Here is a 17,948-nt window from a genome sequence, read left to right as displayed (position 1 = left end):
AATTAACCCCAGGTAGGATAGATTCAAAGAGATCCATACCAAGAGACATCCCAATTAAACTGTGAAAGACTAAGAAAAAGAATCTTGAAAGCAGAAAGATGACGGAGGAGTAGGGCACCCTATTTCAACCGGTCCCCTGAACTGAGCTGGGTACCTGCCAGCCCACTCTGAACACCCACGGAATCAGCCTGAGATGCTACACCTGAAGACGCACCTGGATTCCTACAAATGGGGTATCTCAGGCAGCTGGTCTCAAGGTCCGAAGCGGGGAGCTGAGACTCTATGGGTAGATCCTGGAAGATCAACAGAAGGGGGAGGGAGTGGGATCCTGCACCACTGGAGCAGTGCCTGGACCTGGAAGCAAAGGGAGGGAGTGCTGCCGTGGGGCCCACAACCCAGGACGCGAAGGTGTTTAACAGAACAGACAGTAATGGAGACAGTGCGGCCTGGAGAGCTCACTGGAGAATAGACGGCGATCTCGGTCTTCTGAGAAAGGAGCCTGGACACAGTCACTTCTGCTCTCTCAGAAGAGACGGGAAAGCCACCTGGGGAAAGCCGCCAGAGAACAAAAGCCCCCCTAAACTGGTTTTCACTGAGCCCACTCCCACCTCCGGGGCACGGCAACTCTGCCCAAACAGGGTTGCCTGAGTAACGGAACAGCAGGTCCCTCCCCCAGAAGACAGGCTGGAAGACCAAGAAAGAGGCCGACAGCCCTAAGGTCCCTATAAAACTGCTGAACCTTGCTTGGGTCATGGTCAATACTTTGGACCCCGTGCATTCCCTCAACCACCACTCAACAGAATGACTATGAGGAGGAACCCCCAACACAAGAATAATTCAGAGACTGTGGCTTCTGCCACAGAACTAATGGATACGGACATAACCAAACGTCAGAAACTGACATCAGAGTAACATTATGAAGGCGATCTCTAGGCTTGAGAAAAATATGGACAATATAGAATCTCTAAGGGCAGAAATGAGATCTAATCAGGCCGAACTTAAAAATGTTATAAATGAAATGCAGCCTAAACTGAGTACTCCGACTGCCAGGGTAAAAGAGGCAGAAGAATGAATTAGTGACCTAGAGGATAAGATGACAGAAAAGAAGGAAGCCAAGGAGGCTGGAAAAACATAAAGCCCAAGAGATCAGACTGAGAGAGATTAATGACCATGAAATGTTCCAATGTCAGAACTGATGGGATCCCTGAGGGGGTGGAGAGAGGTCCAGAAAATAAATTTGAGCATATCGTAGCTGAGAACTTCCCTAATCTGGGGAAGGAAACAAGCGATCGTATCCAAGAGGCAGAGAGGACCCGTCCCAAGATCAATGAGAACAGACCAACACCACAACATATAACAGTACAATTTGCAAATCTTAGATCCAAGGAAAAAGTCTTAAAAGCAGTGAGGGGGAAGAGATTTCTTACGTGAGGAACATCAGAAGAACATCCGACCTGTCGACAGAGCCCTGGCAAGCCAGAAAGGGCTGGCAAGACATATCCAGGGCACTAAGTGAGAAGAACATGCAGCCAAGAAGTCTTTATTCAGCAAGGCTGTCATTCAGAATGGATGGACAGACAAGGAACTTCCAAGACCGGCAGAAACTGAAAGAGTATGTAACCACCAAGCCAGCCCTGCAAGAAATATTAAGGGGGGGCTTCTATAAAAGGAGAAAGGCCCCAAGAGTGACATAGAACAGAAATTTACAGAGACGACCTATAGAAACAAGGATTTCACAGGCAACATAATGACAAAAAATCGTGTCTTTCAATAATCACTCTCAATGTGAACAGTCTAACTGCTCCGTGAAACAGCACAGGGCTGCAGCCTGGATAAAAAGACATTACCTTTCCATACGCTGTCTACAAGAGACTCATTCTGAACCTAAAGATACATCCAGACTGAAAGTGAAGGGATGAACACCATCTTTCATGCCAATAGGCCTCAAAAGAAAACTGGGGTAGCAACTCTCGTATCAGACTAATTAGATTTCAAACTAAAGACTGTAGTTAGAGATGCAGAGGGACACTACATCATACTTAAAGGGCCTATCCAACAAGAGGATCTAACAACTGTAAGTATCTGTGCCCCTACAGTTGGAAGCAGCCAACTACATAAGCCAACTGTTAACCGAAATAGACATATTGATGATAATATGCTGATAGAAGGGGACCGCAACACTCCCCTCACAGCAACACACAGGTCATCTAAGCAGAAGATCTACAAACAAGAGCTTAGAATGACACATGGGACCAGAGGGACCTCAGAGATACACACAGAACATTCCATCATAAAACAACAGAATACTCATTCTTCTCAAGTGGCAGATGGAACTTTCTCTAGAGCACATGCTGGGTCACAAATCAGGGCTCAACCGATACCAAAAGACTGAGACTACTCTCGGCATATTCTCAGACCACAATGCTTTAAAACTGGAACTCACTCACAAGAAAAAATTTGGAAGGAACACAAACACCTGGAAGCAAAAGACCACCCTGCTCAAGAACATTCGGATCAGGGACGCCTGGGTGGCTCAGTTGGTTAGGCAGCTGCCTTCAGCTCAGGTCATGGTCCCACTGTCCTGGGATCGAGTCCCACATCAGGCTCCTTGCTCAGCAGGGAGTTCTACTTCTCCCTCTGCCTCTGCCTGTGCTCACTCACTCTCTCTCTCTGACAAATAACTAAATAAAATCTTAAAAAAAAAAAAAAGAATGTTCGGATCAACCAGGAAATCAAAGAACTTAAACAATTCCTGGGAACCAATGAGAATGAAAACGCATTGGTCCAACACCTATGGGATACAGCAAAGGCAGTCTTAAGGGGGAAATACATAGCCATCCAAGCCTCACTCACGTAAGCAGAAAAATCCCAAATGCAGAAGCTAAACTTACACCTAAAAGAACTGGAGAAAAAACAACAAAGAAAACTTAAACCAAGCAGAAGAAGAGGAATTATAAAGATTAGAGTAGAGGTCAATGAAACAGACACCAGAAAAACAGCAGAGCAGATCAATGAAACTAGAAGCTGGTTCTCTGAAAGATTAGTAAGATCAATAAACCTCTGGCCAGACTTACCCAAAAGAACAGAGAAAGGATCCAAATAAATAAAATCATGAATGAAAGGAGAGAGATCATGACTAACACTGAGGAAACAGAGAAAATTATTAGAAATTATTATCAGCAACAATATGCCAATATGTTAAGCAAACTGGAAGAAATGGATGTCTTCCTGGAAACTTATAAACTGCCAAAACTGAAGCAGAAAGAAATACACAATCTGAATAGACCAATAACCAGTAACAAAATTGAAGCAGTAAATCAAAAAACTCCCAAAAAACAATAATCCAGGGCCAGATGGATGCCAGGGGACTTCTACCAAATATTTAAAGAAGAAATAATACCTATTCTTCTAAAGCTGTTTCAAAAAAGAGAAACAGAAGGAAAACTCCCCAATTCATTCTATGAGGCCAGCATTATCTTGATCCCAAAACCAGACAAAGACCCTATCCAAAAGGAGAATTACAGACCAATATCCCTGATGAACATGGTTGCCAAAATACTCAACAAGATCCCAGCCAACAGAATTCAACAGTATATTAAAAGGATTATCCTACACGACCAGGAGGGATTTATTCCTGGGAGGCAAGGGCGGTTCAACATCTGCAAATCAATCAACTTGATAGAGCACATTAATAAAAGACAAGAACCATATGATACTTTCAGTTGATGCAGAAAAAGCATTTGACCAAATACAGCATCTTTTCCTGAGTGAAACTCTTCAGAGTGCAGGGATAAAGGGAACAGTCCTTAAAAAAATCGTCTACGAAAGCCCACAGTGAGCATCATTCTCAACGGGGCAAAGCTGACAGCCTTCCCTTAAGACCAGGAACACAACAAGGATGCCCCCCTCTTGCCGCTGTTGTTCAACACTGCACTAGAAGTCCTAACATCCGCAATCAGACAACAAAAAGGAGAAAGAGGTATTCAAAATGGCAAAGAAGAAGCCAAACTCTCTCTCTTTGCAGATGACATGGTAACTTTATATGGAAAACCCAAAAGACTATATCCAAACTACTAGAACTCATACAGCAATTCAGTAATGTGCCAGGATACAGAATCAATGTACAGAAATCAGTTGCTTTCTTATACACTAACAGTGGAAATATAGAAAGGGAAATTAGAGAACCAATTCTATTTACTGTAACACCAAAAAACCGTAAGATACCTGAGAATAAACCTAACCGAAGATGTAAAGGATCTATTCTCAAGGAACTACTGAACACATGAAAGAAATTGAAGAAGACACAAAAAGATGGAAGACCAGTCCATGCTCACGTATTGGAAGAATAAACATTGTTAAAATATCTAAACTGCCTAGAGCAATCTACACTTTCAATGCCATTCCAATCAAAATTCCACTGGCCTTTTTCAAAGAGGTGGAACAAACAATCCTAACACTTGTATGGAACCAGAAAAGACCCTGAATTGTTAAGGAAATGTTGAAAAAGGAAAACAAAGCTGGGGGCATCACATTGCCTGATTTCGAGCTGTATTACAAAGCGGTGGTCACCAAGACAAGCACAGTATTGGCAAAAAAAAAAAAAAAAAAAAAAACCTGGAGAGGGGCGCCTGGGTGGCTCAGTGGGTTAAGCCGCTGCCTTCGGCTCGGGTCATGATCTCAGGGTCCTGGGATCGAGTCCCGCATCGGGCTCTCTGCTCAGCGGGGAGCCTGCTTCCTCCTCTCTCTGCCTGCCTCTCTGCCTACTTGTGATCTCTCGCTGTCAAATAAATAAATAAAATCTTAAAAAAAAAAAAAAAAAAAAACCGGAGACATAGATCAATGGAACAGAATAGAGAGCACCGATACGGACACTCAACTCTGTGGTCAAATAATCTTGGACGAAGCAAGAAAAAATATCCAGTGGAAAAAAGACAGTCTCTTCAATAAATGGTGCTGGGAAAAGTGGACAGCTATGTGTAGAAGAATGAAACTCGACCATTCTCTTATACCATACACAAAGATAAAACCGAAATGGATAAAAGACCTCAACGTGAGACAGGAATCCATCAGAATCCTAGAGGAGAACATAGGCAGTAATCTCTTCGATATCAGCCACAGCAACTTCTTTCAAGATATGTCTCCAAAGGGAAAGGAAACAAAAGCGAAAATGAACTTTTGGGACTTCATCAAGATCAAAAGCTTCTGCACAGCAAAGGAAACAGTCCATAAAACAAAGAGGCAACCCATGGAATGGGAGAAGGTATTCATAAATGACAGTACAGACAAAGGGCTAATATCCAAAATCTACAAAGAACTCCTCAAACTCAACATACACAAAACAGATAATCATGTCAAAAAATGGCCAGAAGACATGAACAGACACTTCTCCAAAGAATACAAACAAATGGTTACCAGACACATGAAAAAGTATTCATCATCACTGGCCATCAGGGAGATTCAAATTAAAACCACACTGAGATACCACCTTACACCAGTTAGAATGGCCAAAATTAGCAAGGCAAGAAACAATAAGTGCTGGAGGGGATGTGGAGAAAGGGGGACCCTCTTCCACTGTTGGTGGGAATGCAAGTTGGTGCAGCCACTTTGGAGAACAGTGTGGAGATCCTTCAAGAAATTCAAAATAGAGCTTCCCTATGACCCTGCCATTGCTCTCCTGGGTATTTACCCCAAAGATACAGGTGCAGTGAAAAGAAGGGCCATCTGTACCCCAATGTTTCTAGCAGCAATGGCCGCGGTCGCCAAACTATGGAAAGAACCAAGATGCCCTTCAACGGACGAGTGGATAAGGCAGATGTGGTCCATATACACTATGGAGTATGACGCCTCCATCAGAAAGGACGAATACCCGACTTTTGTATCAACATGGACGGGACTGGAGGAGACGATGCTGAGTGAAATAAGTCAAGCAGAGAGAGTCAAGTATCATACGGTTTCACTTACTGTGGAGCATAAGGAATAACATGACGGGGGGGGAAGTCAGAGGGGGAGACGCACAATGAGAGATTATGGACTCCGGGAATCAAGCTGGGGGTTTGGGGGGGCGGTGAGCCCGGAGATGGGTATTAAGGAGGGCAAACACTGCAGGGGGCACTGGGGGTTAACACACAAGCAATGAATCACGGAACACTACATCAAAAACTAATGACGTACTACACGGTGACTAACACAATAAAAAATCTTGAAAGCAGCAAGAGTGACTCAACACAAGCCATCCTCCACAGCAGGTCAACAGCTAGCCCGCTGCTCAGACCACAGAGGCCCAAAGGCAGCAGGGTGCGATCCTCAGTGCTGAAAGAAAGACTTGACCAGGAATTAGGTATCCAGGAAACTACCTCTCCAAAATGAGGGAGAAATTAAAACCTTCCCAGTAAATGAGAAGTGAGAGAATTTACTGCTAACAGGCCTGCCCGAAGATACACTGAAGGGCACCGTCAGGCCAAAGTGAAAGGACACTGGGCGTGACCCTGAAACCACACACAGAAACGAAGACCGTGGTCAGGTGACCGAACGAGGGAATGGAAAGACAAAATCCACACAATCGTGGTCATTTTTTCCTTCGGTCTGATTCAGAGGAAACTGAATGAGTCAATGAGCATGAATCGCAGATGACCGTAGTCTGGCGGACGGTTTAGGGACGGAGGAGGAAGGAAGCTACAAAGGAGGCGAGTCCGCGACTATTAGAATCAAGACGGCACCGATCCGATCTCCACGTTATAAAGGGCTCGCTGCAATCCCCAGGGCAGGCACTAAGAAAATAACTAAAAAATACATAGAAAATAAACATCAAGGAAATCGCAATGACAAGAAGGCAGTAATGGAAAATTAGGAAAACAAGAGATGAAAGACACCTGGGAAGCAAACAGGAGGCACTGGAACACGCTACAGCACCTGTGACCTAGGAAGGGCCGGGCCAAGTCGAAGACACCAGCACAAAAGGCACTTACTGGATGAGTCCGCATCTACAAGGCCCCGAAGAGGCACACCGGCACAACCCCTGCCGGGGCTGGGGGACGGGGAGTCCTCTGTGCAGAGGCGGATGTTCTGGAAGTAGTGACAGAGCAGTGACAGCTGCGCCACTTGGTGAATACGCTGAAATCCACTGAAACGCCTACTTAACAAGAGTGATTTTTACAGTATGGAAATTCTATCTCAATAACATTCTTGTTAAAAAACAGGCGCCTGGGTGGCTCAGTGGGTTAAAGCCTCTGCCTTCGGCTCAGGTCATGATCCCAGGGTCCTGGGATCGAGCCCCGCATCGGGCTCTCTGCTCGGCAGGAGCCTGCTTCCTCCTCTCTCTCTGCCTGCCTCTCTGCCTGCTTGTGGTCTCTGTCAAATGAATAATAAATAAAATCTTCTAAAAGTTTTTTAAAAAATAAAAATAAAATAAAGAACTAAAACAAAGCTACATGAAAACCCCTCAGAGTAGGTGTTCGAGTGGTCGCGCCTCCTGCTCTTTGCTCCACGACAACAGGCTACGGAAGCAAGAAGAGTGGTGATGTGGCTTCTGGGTCACCAAAGCAAGAAGACCCAAACTTTCTCAGATTTAGAACACTCGGTGGTAATCGCCTAGCGGAAAAGGAATGATAACCGTCCTATTTAAATAGAAAAAAATGAATGAAAAAGTTGCCTAAAAAGTCTAACACAATGCAAATGTTTCTTTTCACTCTGCAGATCACTGTTGACTTAAGAGGAAAATTTCTCATGGATTTTGCAGCCGGAAAGGGGAGCAGTAACACAGATCCCTCTTCACCCCTGCGCCCCCGGCTGTGTGACCGGCCGCTCTGCTGAGGCTTCCGACCGGCTCTTCTGCAGCTCCGTCTCCTGCCCCGTCTCCTTCCCTTGCAGCTCGGCCGGAAGAGCTGGGCGCTGGGCCCAAGCACTGCAGGAGCCAGGGTGCCCCCCGTGAACAGGGAGGAAGAGTCAGCACTGAGCTCTTCTGCATATGCACAGCCCTGTCCCTACTGGACCCCTCTATTCCACGTATTTTCACTGTGACGACACACAGGAGTCAGGCTACAGCTCCTAGAACGCTCCGGACCACTGTGCAGGCTCTGGATTCTCATCTCGATCACAATCATCAGAAAACGGACATGCATGGCACAACACTAAAATTATACTTTCTTTTTTTTTTTTTTTTAAGATTTTATTTATTTATTTGACAGACAGAGATCCCAACTAGGCAGAGAGGCAGGCAGAGAGAGAGGAAGAAGCAGGCTCCCCGCTGAGCAGAGAGCCCGATACGGGGCTCGATCCCAGGACCATGACTTGAGCTGAAGGAGAGGCTTAACCCACTAAGCTGCCCCAGGTGCCCCTAAAATTATACTTTCAAGTTACAGAGATAACATAAATTATTCCTATAAACTTTGTCTCCTGAAATAAATTTAACTCCAAAGCCTTTAAAAAGAAGCATCAAATCTCACTGACATAAAAAATCTGAGGAACAAGGGAAGGGAAACTGGAAGAAGATGAAACCAGAGAGGGAGACAAACCCGAAGAGACTCTTCATCTCTGGAAACAGACTGCGGGGGAGGGGTGGGGGTGGGAGGGACGGGGTGGCCGGTTGAGGGACACTGGGGAGGCACGTGCTACGGTGCGCGCTGTGACCTGTGTGAGACTGCGGACCACAGACCTGCACCCCCGACCAGTAACACATTCTGTGTTACTAAAGAAAGAAGCACCAAGTGCAAACTCCAAGTCCTCCCACGTTTCCGAGCTTCCCAAGCACTTGAATGACACGTTTAGGCCACCATTCCCCTGCGAGGGAAGGACGGGGCTGAGCCAACCAGTCTCAGCTAGGAAGGAAGCGGCAGCCCGGAGGGCAGTCAGGGTCGAAGAGGCCCACTGATTCCGCGAGTGACAACCACAAAATGCGGGTTAATACAGGGAAAACCCTGAACGCCAAGAGCACCACAGACCCGCAAGGCCAAGGCCAAGGGACAGGAACCATACTGCCTTTCCCCCAAAAAGACACAGCTCAGGAAACCCCGCCACCACTGTGAAGGACACGGGAAAAGAAAACCATCGACATGGAGGAAGAGGCAAGCGCCGCCCTGCCTCACCCCCAGCACGTGAGAAACTGACTGACGTGGGAAACAAAGACAGAAAAAACTATCGAATTTCCTGACTTCCTACAGCCCACTGACAAGTCCCTGACACAGGCAGCGCGACCTTCTTCTAGGGACTCAAGTGCCTCCATGTTATTACTTTGCTGAGGGCAAAGGCCGTGCCAGCCTGACCCCCGCTCCCCGGCCAGGACCCTGTGAGTCTACTTCAACATAGAGAAATTCCTTTGGAAACTTCCTTTACCTCTAAACCCTCCAAGAGAGGTGTTGGTCGTCACCCCCCAAGCACACAGCCCACTGCTATGCATCTGAAGGGTCTGGTGACAACAGCCCCCCAAGATCCCGGGAACCTTGCTTCCGAATTCCTTAGACTCCCGCGATCTCTGGCCCCTCCCAACCTGGAAGTATGGAACGGGCCACCCCTCATCACCCCAGTGCGGCATTTCCTGTGCTTGAATAAATCCACCCTTTTGCACCAAAGACGTCTTAAGAATTCTTTCCCGGTGTTTGTCACGATTAACAATGCAACAGGAAAGGGAAACCACACTTCTTCGGGCCCTGGGACCCTGGTACAGGCCCGAGGGCGCTTCCCTCCCCGCGCCTTCAGGGACTGGTCACGACGGCTGACCCCCCCATGCTCACCCTGCCCGTCAAATGCTCTTCTGCAGACGCATGAGGATTAGATACATGGTTCTTGGGAAACCTTGAGCCACAGATCGCTTTCTTCCGGCAACAATCCTTCATAGAAGCCGACTTCTGTGTGAGGTCAGGCAGGAGTCCAAGAGCTCCGCACACCCCCACATGCCCTTGAGGAACCCCGCCCTCCAGTCCTGGGGCACCTGGACCTGGTACCACGGCAGCAGTGATCAGCAAGCTCCAGGCCCCTCTCTCTGGCCACCTGGTCCTTCTGGACCTCAGCGTCCCTGCCACAGGGAGTGCAGTCCCTCACGTGCCTGAGGGACCCATGGCCACACAGCGCAGAGCTGCACTTGCTAAAAGACGGTGGACACTAAGCGTATCATGTGTCCCCCATCACTCTGTTTCGGGATCTTATGGCGCACACGCAGCATGACAAGAGCATAAACGTAACAAAGCCAGTAGCAAACAAAAGCACCCACCCCACGTGCACTGTGCGTAGGAGGAATGGCTCGACAAGGGGGCAGCAGACGCACTTCACGCCTGTCCTGCCCAGTGCACGCCCGGGCCCACAGCGGGAACTTGCGGAAAAAGTGCACCATCGCCATAACCGAGGCAAAGGCCAAACGGCAGCATCGTATGGCCGGACGGGTCTCCGGGAAACACTCGAAGTCCACTGAGGCAGGAAAGGTGCAGGACAGCATCCGGCCACTGGACCTTGAAGGCCCAGGCGCTGCGGGATGGTTGCGGACATCCAGCGGGACACATTCTCAGGCCACCCCCTCCAACTGACTGGAGAGGCTCCAAGTCCAGTCCCCTCTGACTCATGCAGCCCTACCCCACCCACAAGGCCTCCTCACACATAACCCTTTCTACTTCCAGCCTTGCGTGAAACTCCATGATTCTCCAGGTGCTCAACAGTAAGGTCCACGTAACAAAAAGATGCTTTTTGAAGTTTATTCTCCATTTTTTCTAAAGACACGGGAGAAAAACGTCATATACATCTTTTTAACCATTAAGAAGACATGACAGATGTGCCCGGGAAAAAAAAAAGTAGTATTACACAAAAAATACCAACACAGTCAGGAGCCAGGGCGGCTCGGGTTATGATCTCCGGGTCCTGGGATCGAGCCCGGCGTCGGGCTCCCTGCTCAGCGGGGAGCCTGCTTCCCTCCACCCCGGCCCTCACCACCCCACAGCACCCCTGTGCACACTCCTGCTCTTTCTGTAATAAATAAGGTCTTTTAAAAAAGTAATATAAATTCAGCCGGTAATGAATTAAAAACATTCAAACTATATCTAAAATAACCTTACTGTTTTCGAAAATTACATGTATAGAATTTTTTTTTTTGATTGAAAACAAGATGAAACTGCGTTGAGCAATTGACACTGGGCAAACTGTGGTCCACTCCTGTGCTCCAGACCTCGGCTGAGTGGTCCGGCCACAAGGGACAGTGTTCGACGGGAGGCACATTTCCAAGAAAAGGAAATCAAGCTTACGGTTTCAGAGAACTTTCCTCAGAAGTAACTGCAAAAGGAAGTAACCTGGAAAGTAATCCAATTAGCTCACAAGCGCAAGTGAAATTACTCTTCTGGGAAGTGACCCTGCTTGACCAACAGGTGCAAAGATATTTGTGGCCCAGAGAAAACCTGTCAGAGGAGGAACAGTGTGTCCGTGCTATTCTAGGGACAATGTCCCTGGCAGCCCAGAAAGTGCCCAGTTAAGCTTTCTGCAGGACCTGCCTGCGGGCCAGAGCCTGAGGGAAGGCCACAGCGGGAACACCCAGGAGTCCACACCAAGGCCCGACGGGACGGCCTGTGCAGCGGTCGGACAGGTCAGCCAGCATCACAGCAGGCAGGAAAACCACACTCCGAGCACACGTGCCCCGTGTGGACCCAGAACTGAACCACCACAGGAAGAGACGGGAACTTGGGCTGGATATAGGACGACATCAAGGATCCCTGACCATTTTTAAGTTAGAACGGATCGCAGTTATGTTCTCTTGCGGGGAGAGAAACACACTACTTGGCAGAGACACAGTGACGTCTTTATAGATGAAAACACACGCTCCCTGGGATCTGCTGTAAATACGTGGGGGGTGGGGGAGCTCCGAGGCACGACGACTGGCACGTACCCGCCTGCGCAGCCAGAGAGCCTCACCCAACTATCCTATTTCCGCCCATGTCGGAATGTTCTCCGGTAAAAGCTAAAATAGGGTCAGAAACAGCTTCCCACCTTCCCACAAGTCGGCGGTTTCTGAGAAACCAGCCAGACAGCAAAGGTCCCTTAAAAAGTATCTCATGTTCACCTCCTTGGTGGCAGAGTAAAGGCATCTTCTGCTGGAGCAAAGACTCACTCGGACGACTGCAAACACTCCCGAAACGCTATGCGACACCCAGACAGCCGTCCACACAGAAATACAAGGAGGTCCGGCCTGAGCCCAGACCGGACGCGCAGCTCCAGCAAGCACACGGCCGTGTCCCTACACAACAATGCAGCGGGAGGACAGTGTCGGCAACCAGAGCCCGCGGCGGCAGGGCCGCAGCCCCGGAGACCCGGGAGAGAGGCAACAACCGGACCTCGTCTTTCCAAGGCCCGGGACAGGCAGGAGACACGAGCACTTCCCACCCGAAGACTCGGGGAGCGCAGCCAGCACCCCCACTCGCCACCGCGCCTGGATGCACAGGGAGCACAGGACACAAGCGCCCCTTCGCCAGGTCCCCGCCCACACGTCCCTCCCCACGGCAGCCTCGCGTGTTCCAGAGAATTCCACCGCTTTGCAGACTTCTGCCAACGACCACGAGGCACGTGGACACTCCGGCCTCGTGGAAGAGCCCACGCAGGGAACCGGGGCGCACCACCGTAGCGCACGTGTTCCGTGTCCGAGGCAGCAGCACCGCCGCGGCAGCCGCCCCGCACGGTCCTCCCCTTCCTGCGGGGACGACTCTTCTGCCTCAGCCGCCACACCCTCCCGCAAGCCCAGCGCCGTCCGTCCCCCCCCGGCCGTCCCCCAGCCTCTCCACGACCCCGGAAGCACCATGTCAGTCTTACTGCAGCACACCCTGTGGGGCACCGGGTACCTCCTGCAGGGGCCCCGGGCCTGCCTCTGCGCCCTCCCATCCGAGCTTCCTGAGGGCCGCAGCCGACGCTCACCCCACGTGGCCCCATCACCGCCAGCCCTTCTTCCGTCCCGCTGTCTGACGGATGCCGCCGGAACAGAGCTGTGCCTTTGCCGCTGCCTGCGAGTGAGGCCCAGCCCTCCAAGGACACCACCCTCCAGGTTCACCCCTGTGGATCCTGCCGACACTTCTCCCCACCCTGACCTCCGAGGTCACACCAACACAGGTTGGCCGGGCCACAGGGGTGGCCCCTGAAGGCATCTGCAAAGACGAGCGGGGTCAGCCCGGGGCACCGAGCCCCTCTCGCAGGCCCCAGCCCCGGACACAATGGAGAGCGCACGCAGCACGAGGACAGGGGCAAGCACGACCCTCACGCGCTGCTCCCGCTGTGCCCGGTGCAGGGCCTGGCCTAGACGTCCTGGACGAAGAGGAGGGTCCGTGCCGGGCAGGACGGGACACACTGGTTGGGGAGGCAATCTGACGGCAATGGTGAGTGCATGAGAAGAAGCTCACAGCACAGAGCGGCCAGCACCGGCCAGGTAACAAGGGACAGGACGGCGGGAGACACGGTCTGCATGTACCTGCGGCAAGAGCTTGTGCAGCGCTGCGCCCTGGACCAGAGGGAGCCGCCGGGGGTGCACAGCGCAGGGACCACGTGCAGAAGAGACTGTGGAGGAAGCCGCCTTGCACAGACGACTGTTGCCGGGCCGGACCGGACGCTTGGACATGTTGTCCCCCAGCACACGGCCCCGCCCGCATCTCCACGCACGCCTCCGCCCACCGCGCGCCCCCACCCTGTCCCGGGCCACCTGCGAGGAAGCCCCCAAGGCAGGAAGAGACCCGCCCTGAGCCTGGCCTCACCTGCTGCGCAGCCGGCAGCACCGGGTAGAGCAGCGCGACCCCGGCAGCCCCCGGATCCGCTTCCGTCTGTGCCGTGATGCCGCCGTCCGCGGGCGGGAGCTCCTGGCCCCGCTCCCCAGTCGGCACCGCGGGGCAAGAGGCGTCCTTGTGCTGCCGCTGCTTCTCCAGCTCTGCGCTCAGCTGCTCCAGAGCCCGGCGGTGCTGCTCCCGCAGGGCCTGCACCTCCGACCGGTGGCGCGACTCCAGAGAGTCCAGGTGGGACGAGTGTCTGGCCTCGAGAGCCCGGAGCGCGGCCGCGTGCCCGGCCTGCAGCTCGGCCTCACGGGCCTGCGCCAGGGCCCGCTGCTCCTCCTCCACGGAGGCTCTCAGCTCCTCCTGCTCCGCGCGGCGCACGGCTTCCAGCTCGGCCGTCAGGGACAGCACGTGCCGCTGGTGTCTCTCCTGGAGCAGCTGGAGCTCGCGGCTGTGCTTCTCCTGGGCCTCCCGAAGGAGCGCATCTTGCTCGGCCGCGAACTTCTCCGTGATCTCCTTCCGTTCCTTCAGGAACCTGCGAGGACCCACAGCGTGAACACGGGCCATGGAATGACAGTCGTACAAGCACCCCGCCCCTTCCCACTGGAAACACGAGGTCGCTGCCGTGTCGGACTGTCCCCGGTCCTTCTCCCTCTGCCGTCCACGGCCCGAGAGGACCACCATCAGAAGCATGCGGGAGGGAAGAGGCCACACAAAGCCAGAGGAGCTCAAAGGACAAGGCCGCTCAAGTGGGGATGAACTCAAGTGGGGACGCGGGACCCACAGCAAGACACCGCATCCGTGCCAAAGCAGACGCACCGGCCCACGCGCGGTGAGAAGGATCACGATGGGGCAGCGGCAGCGGGGACCCCTGCAGGAGCCCACAGGGCCATAAAGATCACTCAAAAGACCTCAGGAGAATTGGTGAATTAAGGGACATGAATGAGAAAGAGCCCCAGTGGTGCTGGCTGGCAGAGACACAGGCCAGCAGACTCCCCCTGAGCCAAGGCACCCAGGATCCCATCAGGGACAGGTAGAAGCCCCACACGCTACATGGGCATGACTTGCCCTGGTGCGCTCCCGCGAGGAGCGGTAAGACCCGGGTTACTGCTCTGCTTGGGCCGGTCTGCCACCAGAGACTCTGGAGGCGTGCCCACACCACCCACACCCCCTCTCCACACGGGGCGGGCAGGAAGCGTTTGTGAGGCTGAGCACAGCGCCTGCATCCACCCAGCGTGCACCTGCTGGGCCGAGATCTGAACTCGCATCCTCAGACCCCAGACCCAAAGCTCCTGCACTCCAGTCACGATGGCGGGAGCTGCGGACCCGGGAGAACAAGCAGCCCAACGGCGAGTCCAGGGGCCCCAAGACTCACCATCACCCCCAGGCAAGAAAGCTCAGATTTGCAGACTTGGCATGAACAGAGGCAAAGAGCCAAACTACATTCTCAATCTATTTTCAAGGAAATATGTGCAAGTTTTAGGAGGAAAACACTTACTTTTAAAAACATCTGCCTGAACTTTCAAAATAAAACTAATACAGACAAAGTGCATGACGTCTGGTAAGTGGGGTCTAATTCTTGCCTTTGAAGGTTTTAAATGTGGAAAGAACAAAACTGACATGAAGACGCGTGCACAGTAGCGTCCACCAAGGGACACAGACTCCACCAGGAGCATCCGGACGCGGTCTCTGGCTGGTTCCCGCATATCCAGTGTTGGGACAGCGGTTTGACCCCGCTGCCACTTCAGGGTGAGGACCCGGCGTCCGGGACTCCGGGCACACCATGCTCGGCCCTGCCTTCCTGCAGATCTCCCCACCCTGCTGAAAGCCCACAGCACATCGGCCAGGGGACCTGCCTCCCATGCCGTGCGGCGGGTGCCGGGGTCGGGCCTCAGGCAGGAAAGTGACAGGCGGCTCTACAGCTAGCGCCCCGCTCTGAGAGCGCCACCCACCTGTTCTGCGCCTGCATCAGCTGGAGGGCACAGTCCTCCTTCAGGCGGAGCGTGGCGAGCTCCCCGCCCCGGTCTGCGGGACGGCCGCCCGGCTCCCGGCCACACTGCGGACACTCCTCCCCCGCGAGGCCGAGCTCCAGCTGCCGTAGGCGGCCCTGCTGCTCCAGCAGGGACCCCTCCAGGTCCCGGATCTGGGCGGCCTGCTGATCCTGAAGCCGCCTCATTTCGACCTCCCGCAGCTGAAACCTGGTCACCAGGGACCGCGTCTCGGCCTCGGCTTGCTCCCGGAGCTGCAGGAGTGCCGGCGCGCGCTCCTCTTCAGCTTCTCTCCTCAGGACTTCCCTTGCCGCCTTCCATCCTGCCTCTCTGTCTCTGGACTCCTGCTTCATCAGCTCCAGTTTCTCCGTCGCTTTCTTCAGCTCCTCCTGGTGACCTTCAACCAACTCACATTTTACCTGCAGGGAGCAGAATCTCAGGTAAAACAGAAAAAACTTTTTAAAGGAGAAGATTACTGGCAGCAATGACACCACAGCCGCTGTCCTTCCCTCTGGAGCTGGCAGGCCCGGACGAAACTAACGGAGTTCGACGCACACGCACACCTGCTCAGCAAACCAAGGGAGCGTCAGAGGCCTTCGTCGTGAGCCAGCACCGGCGGCAGAGGCAGGCACATCCCAGGGCTTCCGCCAGGCGAGGCCGAGCACCCCAGACAGAGCAGAGCCGCCCTCAGCAAAAAGACCAGAAGTCCCCGGCAGAGCAAATGCTGCAACAAGTTGAGTCTGTGGCCGCATCTGTGTTCCATGATCTCCACGGAACCTGGTCAAAAGACTGATGAACCAAAATTTAAACTTTTAAGAGTTTCTTCTGAAAAGGGAGGTGAGTCACAAAGCTGACAGTCGGCAAACATTTCGGTTTTCACGAAAAGGAGGAAAGGAAGTCAGTGAACGACGAAACATCATCAGAAAGAAACCAGAGTAAGAGCGGTGCTGCAGACTGACCTCAGCTTCTTATTTAAAAGTTAAGTCATGGGGCGCCTGGGTGGCTCAGTGGGTTGAGCCTCTGCCTTCAGCTCAGGTCATGTTCCCAGGGTCCTGGGATCAAGCCCCGCATCGGGCTCTCTGCTCAGCGGGGAGCCTGCTTCTTCCTCTCTCTCTGCCTGCTGCTCTGCCTACTTGTGATCTCTGTCTGTCAAATAAATAAATAAAATCTTTTAAAAATAAATAAATAAATAATAGTTAAGTTATTAAAGCAGCACCTGGCTGGCATTAGTAGAGCAACTCAATCTCAGGATCATGAGTTCAAGCCCCACACTGGGTAAAAGTTTCTTAAAAAAAAAAATTAATAAAAGTAAGTTTAGGGTCATGCTTCTGGAGATGGCTGAGAAGCTTTAATCAGGCTAGCCCTCCCAGAGGGTAACAGCTAGAAAGGCTAGAAAGAACATAAGAAACTACCCAAAGGCCTGAGAGAGCATCTATAAGCAGAGAGATTGTGCAGAAGGCTGGACACCCAGAAGAAAGAAATGGCACTGGGCAATTGCCCTGTCCGTGCCATGCACACAGAAATCCCACAATCCCACTTGTACGAACAGAGGAGGTAGAGAGTGAGAGGTGCCCATTAGGACAGAGCCAGAGAGACCGTCGGCTGTAAAATCTCTGCATCAACCCCTGCCCACATCTCAGGCTGACTCTGACGCACACGCGTGTGGGCAGGCGCCAAGAGCAGAGCAACACAGGGAAGACATGGTGTGGAGTCAGAGTGCGCCAAGAGCTCCCTGCTACACAGAAAAACTCACACCCTTCAGCAGCGTGAAACAGAATGCAGAGTCCCCACAATGTCTCCCTCACGACGTCCAGAATACAGTCCAAAATTAGTTGATATACAAATAAGCAGGAAATATGACCCATGCTAAAAAAAAAATACAATCACTGGAGAACCCCAAAATGACACAGATGTTGAACGGCAGACAAAGATTTTAGAAGCAGATACCCTGACTGCAAGAAAAACATGCTCATGACGAATAAAAAACAGCAAATCACGGCAAAGAAGACCCTCTTAAGAAGTGGATGGGGGAACAGAAAACAACCACCGAACAGAAATCCCAGAACTAGAAAGCAAAGTATCTGAAATTCTAAAAACCACTGGATGGACTTAAAAGCAGATCAGAGCAAGCAAGAGACCACGAACCGGAGACCAACAGAATCCAACCAACAGGAAGGGAGCAGACCAGACAGAAACCGAACCAACAGAACCTCAGACACTGAAAGACGGAACACCCATGTGAACGGAG

The 17,948-nt window shown here is 51.9% G+C and overlaps 1 protein-coding gene across 7 annotated transcripts in view; it reads right to left on the bottom strand.

Annotated features, from left to right (window-relative positions):
- PCNT (pericentrin) overlaps positions 1-17,948 on the bottom strand; it is a 113,107-nt gene that overhangs the window by 63,416 nt on the left and 31,743 nt on the right. For all 7 annotated transcript variants that reach the window (XM_032357997.1, XM_032357943.1, XM_032357971.1 and 4 more), the window contains 2 exons: positions 15,665-16,119; positions 13,701-14,247 (listed from right to left, as the gene is read on the bottom strand). In XM_032357997.1, the coding sequence (XP_032213888.1) occupies positions 13,701-14,247; positions 15,665-16,119 (1,002 nt within the window). The remainder of the gene's footprint in view (positions 1-13,700; positions 14,248-15,664; positions 16,120-17,948) is intronic.

The sequence above is a fragment of the Mustela erminea genome, chromosome 1 (genome assembly GCF_009829155.1).
Source record: "Mustela erminea isolate mMusErm1 chromosome 1, mMusErm1.Pri, whole genome shotgun sequence".
NCBI classification, from domain to species: domain Eukaryota; kingdom Metazoa; phylum Chordata; class Mammalia; order Carnivora; family Mustelidae; genus Mustela; species Mustela erminea.
The sequence above is the reverse complement of the archived record's forward strand: the minus strand, read 5'-3'. Positions and strand labels throughout refer to the sequence as shown.